This window comes from Uranotaenia lowii, chromosome 3 (genome assembly GCF_029784155.1).
Source record: "Uranotaenia lowii strain MFRU-FL chromosome 3, ASM2978415v1, whole genome shotgun sequence".
NCBI lineage: Eukaryota > Metazoa > Arthropoda > Insecta > Diptera > Culicidae > Uranotaenia > Uranotaenia lowii.
This window is the reverse complement of record NC_073693.1, coordinates 101,670,057-101,683,052: the sequence shown is the minus strand read 5'-3', so window position 1 is coordinate 101,683,052 and position 12,996 is coordinate 101,670,057. Positions and strand designations below refer to the sequence as shown.

Genomic DNA, 12,996 nt, shown 5'->3' with positions numbered 1-12,996 from the left:
CTTCCCATGACGCGGTTCTTCCTATGGCACTGATGTATGACTTCAAAAATTCTAACTAATTTTTTTTGTGGACTGGAGGTTGAAATCTGGTTGCTTGAACATAATTTGTACACATTTGATATTGTGAGTATTGTCGGAAGGTTAAACCCTCAAACCATCTTTTTCCTACATTCTTGGTTTCAGAACTCAGAAGTCATTGTACGAACGTTAAACTTAATTTAACCCACGTCGTTAATGGGAAATCTTTCTAAAAAAAAAAAATATTTTTTTTAATCTTCCGAATTCCGATACCACTATTGAATCCATTTGTTGAATAGAAAAGTGAAAATAGGAGTTCAACTTTAATACTTACTGAGGGTATTTTCGAACCCCAAAAGTTTATCAGATTATAGAGGACGCATCAAAACGGGCTGTTCCCAAGAACCATTTTGGGAACGCACTAGCGAAGGGCAAATAAAAACCTGTCCAAAGTTGTCGATAGCAAAAGCAGGCCTCTAAACCTTCGTTCGGAGATTCTTTCAGCAAAACCGGGTGCTGGTGGTAATGATTGAATTATGCGGAATCAGGACCAATAATGTGACCTTGCCGAAAGGCCTTCACACAATCCTTTTCCTGTTGTTTGTTGTTGCTGATGTTCTTGTTGTTGGTAGTGGTCGTTCCCGAACCTTTCAAATCCCAAATAATGTGCTTACCCGATTTCGGTCCTCCCCCAGCCTTTCTTCGGAATGGGTCCCCGGGGATCCGGCTCTAAGAATGGGATGGGGTCTGACGAGGCCCCAGATGGGTTCGGAATATAACAGGCAACAGCAGAAGGTCTCTTCTATGATTGCTGTTGATAAAGGATGATTTATTCCGATGGGTCACATGGGACACAATGTCTCACAAACACGAACACGGAAGCACTCACGACGACGACGCACGGGTTCCAAATTCGGAACGGAAAACAAACGAACGAATGGGTTCAACAAACGACGGCGACGACGACCGGGGACAAAAATAAATAGACAGTTTGTTTTGGTGTTAGGACCGAAAGTGGTTCCTCGGAAGGGTTCCGGAGTGCGGGTCCTTCCCGAAAATTCTTTCCCAATAACGACGTACAGAAACAACCGAAAGACGTTACTTCGTCCTCAAAATACAAAGCAAATAAAAAAAAACTAAGCACCAAGAAATAAACAAAGTTGTTTGGTCTCCAAAGAACGATGACACTAAACACTGTGATGGATTTTTATGGCATTATGATTACTGTGATAGGATTTTTTTCCTTTTTTTCCTTTTTTTCAAATTTAACGACTACATAAAGGATTTTGGGGTATTTTGAAGAAAGCAATGCGTTCATACTTATTTCTGAAAAGACTCCGCAGAGAAGTTTTGGCTATCTCTTATGAAGAGATAAGTGATTTATTACCGCTCTTTATCTTATCATTCGCTTTAAATATTAGTTTAATTATTCTACTTTAGATCTACCATATAATAGAGCGTATGGTTCTGTAACAATGTTAAACATCTTATGTACCTACCTTTGTAAGTTTCTCAAATGATCATCTGTGATTCACAAAAGCGATGGATAGCGTTCCGACGTCAGAATGTCGTGCTGTATCATTTATGGATTAACTAATTGTGTAAAGCGAACAAATGAACGAACGAAATGTCAGTGCAATTAGTAAACGGGTGAACAAATTATGGCGTTTGTTTTCCGATACCTTTGCGTTTCGTTAGCTTGCTATCGTGTCAAGTTACCAGGTATAAGCTATGTAGCTGCAACAACATTCCAATCATTCTAATTGCAATAGCAGGTTTGCAATTTCTACGGAAGAGACACACCCACCCTGCAGCTCGGGTTTAGTGGAATGGTGCAAAGTTTGAGTAGAAATTAAAAGAAAGGTAAACTTTAAGGAACAGCAAAATTTAGTTTAAAGTTAGCTTTTAGTTTAAAGTTTTGTTTTGGTTCAAAACTTATCCATGATTTTTGCAGATATTTTTTTAAGTAAAGTTCACAGGAGTAAATTTGAACTTTAAGATTTGTGTGGGATTAATATTTTGTTCTGAAAAATCAACATCATTTTTGTTTCATCAGTGGAATCAACCTACCTACGTTGAGTGTGCCAATTTAAATTTCTATAAGAGAAACTCTTGGACCTTAATTTTGTATCTTATAAGGAAAAGGGGTATATTTTTGCATTGAAAAACAACCAATTCAACTAACATCACTGCCAATGATTTCTTTCAAATAAAATCCATAAAAAATATTTTTTAACATTTTAAGTTGATTTTTTCGGTGATTATCGAATCAAATAATAACAATTTACGTTTTGGCCTACTAGACAATTCCAGCCATCTTTATAAAAAGAATTTTATCGCCGAGTGCTTCCGTAACGGAACGACAGAAGACCACTAAATTTTTATTCTTTAATATCTCAGGATGTTGGAATATTTCATTAGGGTTTTAATTGGCTCGTGCGTAAAATTGTCTACATAATGATGAGGGCATATAATCATAAATGTATGTGTATTTTCATATTTTTTTCAAAGCATCAATAACACCAATCAATAGATTTAGTAAAATATCTTCAATGAGTATTTTGTTATTTTTTGAAGACTCTATAGTCCAAAGTTATTGCATTTTAAAAATGTTGAATATCTGAAAATCGAGAACACGGGTGGCAAAGTTTTGTGAATTTCGGATAAGTTTTGTTTCAGTGTGCATTAGACTGGTCAGAATCGGGTCAAACAAGTATCAAACGGATTTGGGTTCCTTTAAAGCCCAATAACAACTGTGCAATTGTTAGTGTCTCAAAAATTTGAAATGACTTTTCTTCCTAGTATCTATTTGGCCATACATTCGTCCTCTGATGACAATTCGGTCTGATGACCATTTGGCCAAAAAAAAATGAGTCCAAATAACCTTCGGCCAAGTGTCCCATTTGGCCTATTGTACTATTCGGCCGAACATTCATTCGGCCTAGCGACCTTCGGCTTAACATCTTTCGGCCTATCAGCCTTTGGCCCTGCAACATTTTTTCATGATCTTATACAGTGAGTGGAGTAAGAATAGTACCACTATGTGTTTTACTTGGTAAAATATGAATGATTGTAAATCACCAAAATTTTCTTCTACAATTTGTTTTGAATTGTTTAACGGATAAATCAAGCATAAGTTTACTTTTTTTGGACGTAGCAGTTGGCGTTGAGGACCAAAAATGTGAAAAAAGGGTACGAAATAAGAATAGTACCACTTGTGTTTTTCAACAAAAACAAGATTATTTCTAAAAATTTCCTGTGTAAAAGTGAATAATAATTCTTCTACAAATTATTTGAATAGATAACTGCATTTTAAGAAGATTTCCAGAATTCCAAAGTTTTTTAAAGGTTTTTAAGATGCTCCTCTAGCGCTACGAAATTTGATATTTGAGCTATAATACTTTATAAAACTGCTTGATTTTTTTATAAACATTCATTAGTATGATGCAAAATTATGAAACATAGGTTTGAGGCTAAATATGAGTAAAAAAAACAGGCTTTAAATTCAATAATACCTATTAATGTTTTTAAATAGTCAAGCACTATTTCTTTATTTTTAAGTCAAAGATGGCTGCACTATCTTGCCATTAAACCGAATTTTCTGCCCATTTTTGAATATCCGGGATCAATTCAGGTGTGCTGGATGATTTTGGTACCGTGTGAACGCCTTGGAAATTCTAGGATCACTAAAACAAAAAATAAGAATTGCATCAAGGTCACTAATAGTGGATTTCTTGGACCGATAATCAGAATAATGTTGTACTTTCCGATGGAACTTGATGGCCCAGACGGTTAGCAGTATTATTGGTATGATTTGCATTTGAGTCGGAAGTTGAGATGAGTAGGAGTTTTGGCAATTGTACATTCTTGCTGCTGGTGATTTTAAGCAAATCCGGAAAAGCTTTCTGCAGCGTGAACTTTAACAAAACTGTATTGGAAAACTACCTCGAAATGATGAATATAGGCCTAAATAAACCTGAAATATCAATATTGATACTTTATTTGGTTTTTACTTAGGGTTGCCACGCGTCCCGCAAAAGCGGGCATGTCCCGCCGTCCCGCTTTTTCATCAAAATGTCCCGTTTTTTTCTGAAAAATCATTTGTGTTAGACTCAATGCTCTCCGATCATACCACTTCAAAATAGTTGGTCAGTGCTTGATGAAAAAATCTCTCCTCGATAATTTTCAGCTCCTGTCATTTTTTTCTAATCTTTTTTAACTATCTATGATTGTCGCAACCATGTGTTAAACCGTTTTTTCGCACTGGGTCGCGCCGCACCAACACACTCAACCACAGCGACGGTAGGTACCGCTGTATCACACCTTGTCCGCACGAAACGTCAGTGATAGCGGATAGAAAAACAGTGAACTGAAAACTATCGACTGAAAAAACGTGTTCGCCCGAGAATTCGATAATTATTACTAATTTATAATATAATAAAGCTAATAGTACGTTCTAGTTTGCAATAAGTGAAGCCTATTGCGGTTATTGTGAATCTTACATCTAATAGTACGGTGGTAATCCTTACAAACTAATAGTACGGATAGTAAGCGTAGGTTAGTAGATACATGCAATGCTTGATATATGCAATCACAGTTTAGACTAGATAAGTTTCAAATTTGATATTTGTGCTACAGCTGCTGTTCTGGAAACAAAAAAGAGAAGAGTGCCTTAAGCGTCTAATATTAAAAATAAGTACCAAACACTCAAGAAACAGGTAACAAAGGTGAAGTACAAAAAGTGTTAACCAAAAACCTAACCTAAAAACTTGTTACAGTATTCCCACATCCGATCCTGTAACGATACACTGAAGGGACACTAAACGTAAGTCTATCATATCTACAGTTAAAATAATCAATATTTACAAAAAATATTCATGTAAAAAAACAACAACAATATGCACAACAACAAAATAACGAAATACTTATATCATTTTATAATTATAATCTCTCACGATAGGAATTTTTTAACGCTAGTTGTAATACACGTTATAAAATCGGAAAACCGTCTATCTTTTCGTTGCATCTTGCAACATTTTAAAAAATTCGTTTATGGTGATCGGGGAAGCTGGAATTATGGCGCCAAAGAAGCCAAGTGTGAGTTGTGGTATGTGCCGGGATCCGGACGATAGTCGGATGGTTAGCTGCGACGATTGTGGATCGTGGTTCCATTTCAAGTGCGTGGGTGTGAATGAAGACATCGAGGAGGTAGATTGGAGTTGTTCAGCGTGCGTGGCAAAACGGACAGATCAAATCTCATCGGTCAACATCAATCCTGCAGGAAATGGAACGGGTCCAAAATTGACGGGCGAACAAGAGCAAGCTAAACAACTCAGCGAATTCCAGAAGAAGTTGGACCAGATGCAGGCAAAGTTTGAAGAACAGCAGCGTACGTACCAGGCGCTGCTTACAGAAAAGGATCGTCAGTTGGAGTCTGTGGTGACAGATCTCAAGATCCAGTTTGATCGTCGTATGGAAGCCAGAGAGAGAGAAATTCGCGAGGAGTTGAGCATTCCGACCGCTCCACCGTCTGCAAATTCGACAACTGTAGGAGGAACGAACAACCGGTCATCGAATGAAGTGAAAATGGCGATGGAGAAAATGGAAAAGCAGCTCGCGGAGATGTCGAAGAAGCAGGATCAGCAAACGAGGACTCTTGAGGAGCGAATTCGGGCGATGGAAATCAACAGAAGTCGATCAAACGTATCCGATTCCGATCCCAACGAGCTCAGCCGAAGTCAACTGGCCGCGCGGCACGCAGTGACGAAAGAGCTGCCTACGTTTTCGGGCAATCCGGAAGAGTGGCCTCTTTTTATTTCGACGTACGAAAGCAGTACCAGGATGTGCGGTTTCAGCGACGAAGAAAACCTTCTTCGACTCCAGCGTAGCCTGAAGGGGAGAGCCCTCGAGACCGTTCGAAGCCGGTTACTGCATCCAGCGGGACTTGCAGGTGTCATTAGGACGTTAAAAACGCTGTACGGGCGGCCGGAAGTTATCGTCCACTCGCTAGTCTGCAAGATTCGGGAAATGCCATCGCCGAAGACGGAGAAGTTAGGAACTCTGATCGATTTCGGTGTTGCAGTCCAGAACATGTGTGCGACGATCGTGGCAAGTGGACTAAACGAGCACTTGTGCAACGTGGCACTTCTTCAAGAGCTCGTCGAAAGACTACCATCAACCGTGAAGCTCGACTGGGCGAAACATCGTTCAACGTTACAGGCGGTGACACTCGATGACTTCAGCAAATGGTTGGAGATACTCGTGGAAGCGGCATGCGTGGTAACGATTCCATCAACGATCAGTGCGTACGCTAGCAAGCCTGAGAAGCGTATACGGAAGGAGGAAGTTCATGTTCACCTCCAATCCAGCTCCAGTCAAGCGGCGGCAGGATCGACGGCCTCTACGACGTACCCCAGAAATACAACGAAGCCAGCAGCGTCGAAACAGTGTGTCATTTGCCAAGGAGGATGTAGCAGTGTGGGATCATGCAGGAAGTTTCAAGACCTGGATATCGGGGCAAGATGGGCAGCGCAGAAGCAGAACAAGTTGTGCCGGAAGTGTCTGGCGAAGCATTTCGGAGCGTGCGCAGTGAAGCAAGCTTGCGGAAGAAACGGCTGTTCATACATGCATCATGAGCTGCTACATGATGATTCCAGATACCAGCGAGCAGAAAATTCCTCAACGGTGAATTCCCAAGGCGCGGCAGAAACACCTGTCGAACAGTGCAACACTCACGTCAGTTACGTCAGCAAGATTCTCTTCCGCTACGTTCCAGTCATCCTACACGGACGAGGCAAGCTCGTTCGCACTGTCGCATTTTTGGACGAAGGCTCATCGGCGACGCTGATGGAGCACAGCTTACTAGACGAGTTGGAGCTGGACGGAGAGTCGTATCCGTTGTGCCTAGGCTGGACGGGAGATCATCAACGACAGGAGATGAAGTCCGTGATGTTACCTCTGGACATTTCCGGAACGCGCGGTGGAGAGAAATACCGACTGTCGAAAGTCCACACGGTGGAGAATCTGTCGCTACCGCAGCAGACGTTGAAGATGGCAAAGCTAGCATCCGAGTATGAGCACCTGGACGGCGTATCAGCGGATTCTTATCACAACGTTCGGCCGCGGATACTCATCGGTATAGATAACTGCCGTTTGGGTCAGGCGTTGGACAGCAGGGAAGGTGGCAAAGACGAACCGATTGCCGCTAGAACACGCCTAGGATGGATAGTGTTCGGACCATGCTCTACGACATCTCATCCAACGACGAACTTCACAGCGCACCACAGTATTCACGTGTGTCCGTGCTGCGAGCAAAGTGACGCGGATCTTCATAACATGGTGAAAACGTACATGTCCCTAGACAGCACGGGAGTAATGAGTTCCGTTAAACCTCTCTTATCGAAGGACGACGAGCGAGCGGAGCAGTTGCTGAAATCGTTGACGCGTGTGAAGGGCAAGCGAATGGAAACCGGACTGCTTTGGCGGTGTGACGATGTTCGACTGCCGGACAGCAAACCGATGGCGATGAGACGGCTGATCTGTTTGAAGAAGCGAATGCAGCGGGACCCGGCGTTGGCTGAAGCGGTGAAGGAGAAGATTCGGGATTACGAACGAGCCGGGTACATCGAGAAGCTGACGAAGAACCAGTTAGCCGAGAAATTCGATCGGGTTTGGTATCTTCCAATCTTTCCGGTTGTCAACCCAAATAAACCGAAAAAGATGCGCTTGGTTTGGGACGCAGCAGCTAAAGTCTTAGGACTCTGCCTGAATTCATTTCTATTAACGGGACCTGATCATCTCACCTCTTTGGTCTTCGTTCTACAACGTTTCCGGGAGTTCCGTATAGCCATCACCGGCGACATTCGGGAGATGTTTCTGCAGATCTTGATGAACTGGTTCGATCAACAGTGCTTGAGATTCCTATGGCGGGACGGCGAGCAAGATCGCAGCCCAGACGTCTACGTTACGAAAGTGATGACCTTCGGAGCGACGTGTTCACCAAGTACTGCGCAGTACGTGAAGAACTACAACGCGGAGCGGTTCCAGGATGAGTTTCCACGAGCGGTAGAAGCAATCGTGAAGGAGCACTACGTCGACGATATGCTGTCAAGCGTAGAGACGGAAGAAGAGGCGATAAAGTTGGCGAAAGATGTCCGGCACGTCCACGCAGAAGCGGGCTTTGAGATCCGGAACTGGCTATCAAATTCGAATCGAGTGCTGCAGGAGTTGGATGCGAGTCCCGGGGAGAAGAGTTTGAATCTTTCGGGCGAGATGGCCACGGAGAAGGTTCATGGCATGTGGTGGTGTACAGCGACTGATACGTTTACCTACAAAATTCCTCCGAGAGTCAACGCCGAGCTGCTGCAAGGTGACATCGTTCCAACGAAAAGGCAGATCTTAAGCACGCTGATGACCATCTACGATCCGCTGGGACTACTGGCGCACTTCTTAATGTTCCTGAAGATACTGTTGCAGGAGATTTGGCGAAGTGTTGTAGGCTGGGACGAGTCCATCAAAAGTGAGCAGTTCGAGAAATGGCAGACCTGGTTGCGCGTCCTCCCGCAAGTGGAATCGGTCAGCGTGCCAAGGTGTTACCGATCGAAGACGAGCATAAGCGAGCGGAATTCGATTCAGCTGCATGTGTTTGTGGATGCGTCGGAGAACGGCTTCGCTGCAGTCGCCTATCTGCGGTTCGAAGAGGATGGAGAGGTTGAGTGTGCGCTCATCCGTGCGAAGACTAGAGTAGCTCCACTACGATTCGTGTCGATTCCCAGACTAGAACTACAGGCAGCAGTCATCGGTGCCCGTCTAGCGAACGACGCCATGGAGACGCACAAGCTGAAGCCTACGCAAAGATTCTTCTGGACGGATTCACGCAACGTCCTCAGTTGGCTGAATTCCGATCACCGGAAATATCATCAGTTTGTTGCGGTACGGATCAGTGAAATGTTGGAGTTGACGGAATCATCGGAATGGAACTGGGTTCCGACGAAGCTGAACGTCGCTGACGATGCAACAAAGTGGCAGAATCTCCCGGATCTTTCTCCTAGCAGTCGCTGGTTCCGTGCTCCGGAGTTCCTGTGGGGACCGAAAGAGGGATGGCCAGTCATCGAGTCCAAGTTCGATCATACCGCAGAGGAGATACGGGCGCATGTGCAGCACCATTCCGTCGAACGCGCTCTATTCCGGTGGGAAGATTTTTCGAGATGGAACCGTCTTCTTCGACACGTTGCCTTCATTCAACGATTTCCGTCGAATCTACGTCGGGGGCGGTCGAAGGAGCCCATCATTACTGGACCGCTAACGCAAGAGGAGCTGAGAAAAGCGGAGATGTTCATCCTCATATCGGTGCAAGATGCTGAGTTCGCCGAGGAGAAAGCTCTGCTGCAGAAGCCGAAGCCGGTGTCGTGGAAGAACGTGTTGCCGAAGCGTAGCTCGCTGTACAAGCTGAGTCCGTTCCTAGCCGAAGATGGTTTGCTGCGAATGAATGGTCGGATCGACGAATGTGCGCATGTGGAGGAATGCACGAAGCATCCGATACTGCTTCCGAAGCGACATCTGGTTACGGACCTTATCATAGCCAGCGTTCATCAAAAGTTCTGCCACATGAATCACCAGTCAACGCTCAACGAAATCCGCCGCAGATTCTACGTTCCGGCATTGAAATCGGTCTATAACCGTGTCCGTGACCGATGCCAGCACTGCAAGATTCTTCGAGCAAAACCAGAAGCCCCCGAGATGTCTGGCCTATCGGTTGGACGCCTACAGCCATTTTGCCGTCCATTTTCCTACGTTGGTATCGACTACTTCGGACCGATGCACGTAGTTATCGGTAGGAGGACCGAGAAACGATGGGGTGTACTCATAACCTGTCTAACTGTGCGAGCAGTACACCTCGAAGTCGCACACAGCCTCACCACCGACTCATGCATTCTCGCCATACGAAACTTCATCGCCAGGAGAGGTGCCCCGGTTCAGATCATCAGCGATCGAGGCACCAACTTCATCGGAGCCAGCCGCGAACTGAAGGAAGCCCTGCAGCAAGTGAACCAGGACAAGTTGATGGAACACTTCGTCACCACTGATACGAAATGGACGTTCAACCCTCCGGCGTCACCACACTTCGGCGGAGCCTGGGAACGCCTAGTTCAGTCCGTGAAGAAATCCCTCAAGCACCTACAACTCACCCGCACACCCACAGACGAGATATTACGGAACACGCTTACGGAGATCGAGCTTACCGTTAATTCTCGACCACTAACCGAACTACCGCTAGACGACGAGCTATCGCAAGCGCTCACTCCGAATCACCTTTTGATCGGGTCGTCAGACGGTTCAAAGCCCCCGATCGCATATGACGACAGCAGCTACGCTCTGAAGCACACCTGGAGAATGTCGCAGGTCTACGCCAACCGGTTCTGGCGGCGTTGGGTAGAGGAATACCTGCCCACACTCACACGAAGGACAAAATGGTTTAACCGTGCCAAGCCGATTGAGGAAGGAGACATCGTTATCATCGTGGACGAGACACTGCCAAGGAACTGCTGGCCGAAAGGTCGGGTGGTACATGCAATCCGGTCCAAGGATGGACAGGTTCGTCGTGCACTGGTGCAGACTGCAACTGGAGTTCTTGAGAGACCAGCCGTGAAGATCGCGGTGTTGGACGTCGGTGCAAACGTGAGTACTTCGGAGCAGTAACCTCGAAGTACTGCGGGGGAGTGTCGCAACCATGTGTTAAACCGTTTTTTCGCACTGGGTCGCGCCGCACCAACACACTCAACCACAGCGACGGTAGGTACCGCTGTATCACACCTTGTCCGCACGAAACGTCAGTGATAGCGGATAGAAAAACAGTGAACTGAAAACTATCGACTGAAAAAACGTGTTCGCCCGAGAATTCGATAATTATTACTAATTTATAATATAATAAAGCTAATAGTACGTTCTAGTTTGCAATAAGTGAAGCCTATTGCGGTTATTGTGAATCTTACATCTAATAGTACGGTGGTAATCCTTACAAACTAATAGTACGGATAGTAAGCGTAGGTTAGTAGATACATGCAATGCTTGATATATGCAATCACAGTTTAGACTAGATAAGTTTCAAATTTGATATTTGTGCTACAGCTGCTGTTCTGGAAACAAAAAAGAGAAGAGTGCCTTAAGCGTCTAATATTAAAAATAAGTACCAAACACTCAAGAAACAGGTAACAAAGGTGAAGTACAAAAAGTGTTAACCAAAAACCTAACCTAAAAACTTGTTACAGTATTCCCACATCCGATCCTGTAACGATACACTGAAGGGACACTAAACGTAAGTCTATCATATCTACAGTTAAAATAATCAATATTTACAAAAAATATTCATGTAAAAAAACAACAACAATATGCACAACAACAAAATAACGAAATACTTATATCATTTTATAATTATAATCTCTCACGATAGGAATTTTTTAACGCTAGTTGTAATACACGTTATAAAATCGGAAAACCGTCTATCTTTTCGTTGCATCTTGCAACAATGATTTTCAAAACTAGAAATGTTCTTACTTAAAGAAGATGACATTCACCAATAAGTCTGTAAAAATTGTATTAAACTTGTATGAAATTTCACTGACTTACAATTTAGATTCAATGGTTAAACACAGAAGACCATTCAAATTTATTTTTTTTTGTGATTATTTCTTCAAAATAAGCAGCATTATTGCAAAGTTGATATAAAACAAGATTTTATAACTCTTTTAATTTGTAGCAATTAAAGATGCCAGAATTTTTTCCAGACATATCCGAATCGGGCGAATCCGGGCAATTTGATCCTGGATTTGAAAATCCTGGAAAAATACGGGCATTTGATTTCAAAATTGTTAACCGTAAATCTGGACTAGAGATGTATCGAATATTCGGTCAGCCGAATACCGCCAAAAAACCGTTAAGCCGAATATTTGGCTCACCGAATAGTATTCGCCGAATAGGCCGAATATCTACTACAGACTTGTAAATTTTTCGAATAATTTGGGATAATTTATAAATATCCAAAAGTAATGTTGTAAAAGCTACACAATCATTAAAAACTTATATTTTCAGCAAAACATCTGAGGTGTTTCTGCGTATCGTTTATACTTTGATTATAGTTTATTCCAAAAATTCTGGATATATATTCAGGCTTGCCCATAAATCCAATTTGTTCAAATCTTCCCGAGTTTTGATCGGGTTTATTCAGATTATTTCTTAAATGAAATTGAACACTCAAATTCCTCTTTACACATTTTTTAATTTTGTGTTCAAAAACGATTTTTTTTAAATTTCAAAATATACATAAATTTGCACTTTTTTTTATTTTGTTTTTTTTTTTTTGCATAAGTCGTTCTGAATGTCTGATTGTGTAGATATGTGTGGTTGAAAGTATGGAATGCTTAAGGTTAAAGATCATCTATCTTTTCTACACCCTAATTCAACCTACATCTAATTCAATATCAGAGAAGCAATTTCAAATATCTTGGCACCTATTTCGAAATGTCTTATCACAGATTTCACAGGAACGCAATCGCGCACAGAAGCGACTAGTCATCTGATGTCTTTTCAGTTATTGGCAGTGATTGAAATCCTCACCAATTTTCTCATCAGAGGCTCTCAAAATACACATTTTGAGGCCTCGCATAGCAATACAGGAGACGATACATATACATTCATTCAAACCTCCCCCCATGAGGAGGATCGGCTCTGAGAGACACTATTCGTTTGCTGCCCCGAACGAACTCTCTCAACGTTCGGTTGCTACATGATGCATGAAGAAGACGAGGCACACATACTCATATACGTTATTGAATTTGATGGACTCAAGCCGATAGCTGTCGTTGAGGAGAACATCTTCAACCTCGCCGCAAAGGTTGAGGCAACAACGACAACAACCGAACTTATTGCATTGCTTAGTCCCGCAACGTATGGAGCAAGGAGGAGGGAGGAAAAAGAAACGAA

At 43.1% G+C, this 12,996-nt stretch overlaps 3 protein-coding genes across 15 annotated transcripts in view; 2 read left to right on the top strand and 1 right to left on the bottom strand.

The window, feature by feature from the left end:
* LOC129757024 (uncharacterized) overlaps positions 1-1,127 on the bottom strand; it is a 259,813-nt gene extending 258,686 nt beyond the window's left edge. For both annotated transcript variants that reach the window (XM_055754109.1, XM_055754110.1), the window contains exon 1: positions 693-1,127. The gene's annotated coding sequence lies outside the window, so the exon portion shown is untranslated. The remainder of the gene's footprint in view (positions 1-692) is intronic.
* The window catches only part of LOC129757026 (glucose transporter type 1), an 875,183-nt gene that overhangs the window by 402,773 nt on the left and 459,414 nt on the right, over positions 1-12,996 (top strand). The gene's annotated exons all lie outside the window — the stretch shown is intronic.
* On the top strand, positions 4,319-10,716 carry LOC129752468 (uncharacterized). The gene is made up of 3 exons (XM_055748245.1): positions 4,319-4,575; positions 4,657-4,736; positions 4,797-10,716. Exon 3 carries the CDS (start codon positions 5,071-5,073, stop codon positions 10,714-10,716), a length of 5,646 nt encoding a protein of 1,881 aa, XP_055604220.1. The 5' UTR covers positions 4,319-4,575; positions 4,657-4,736; positions 4,797-5,070.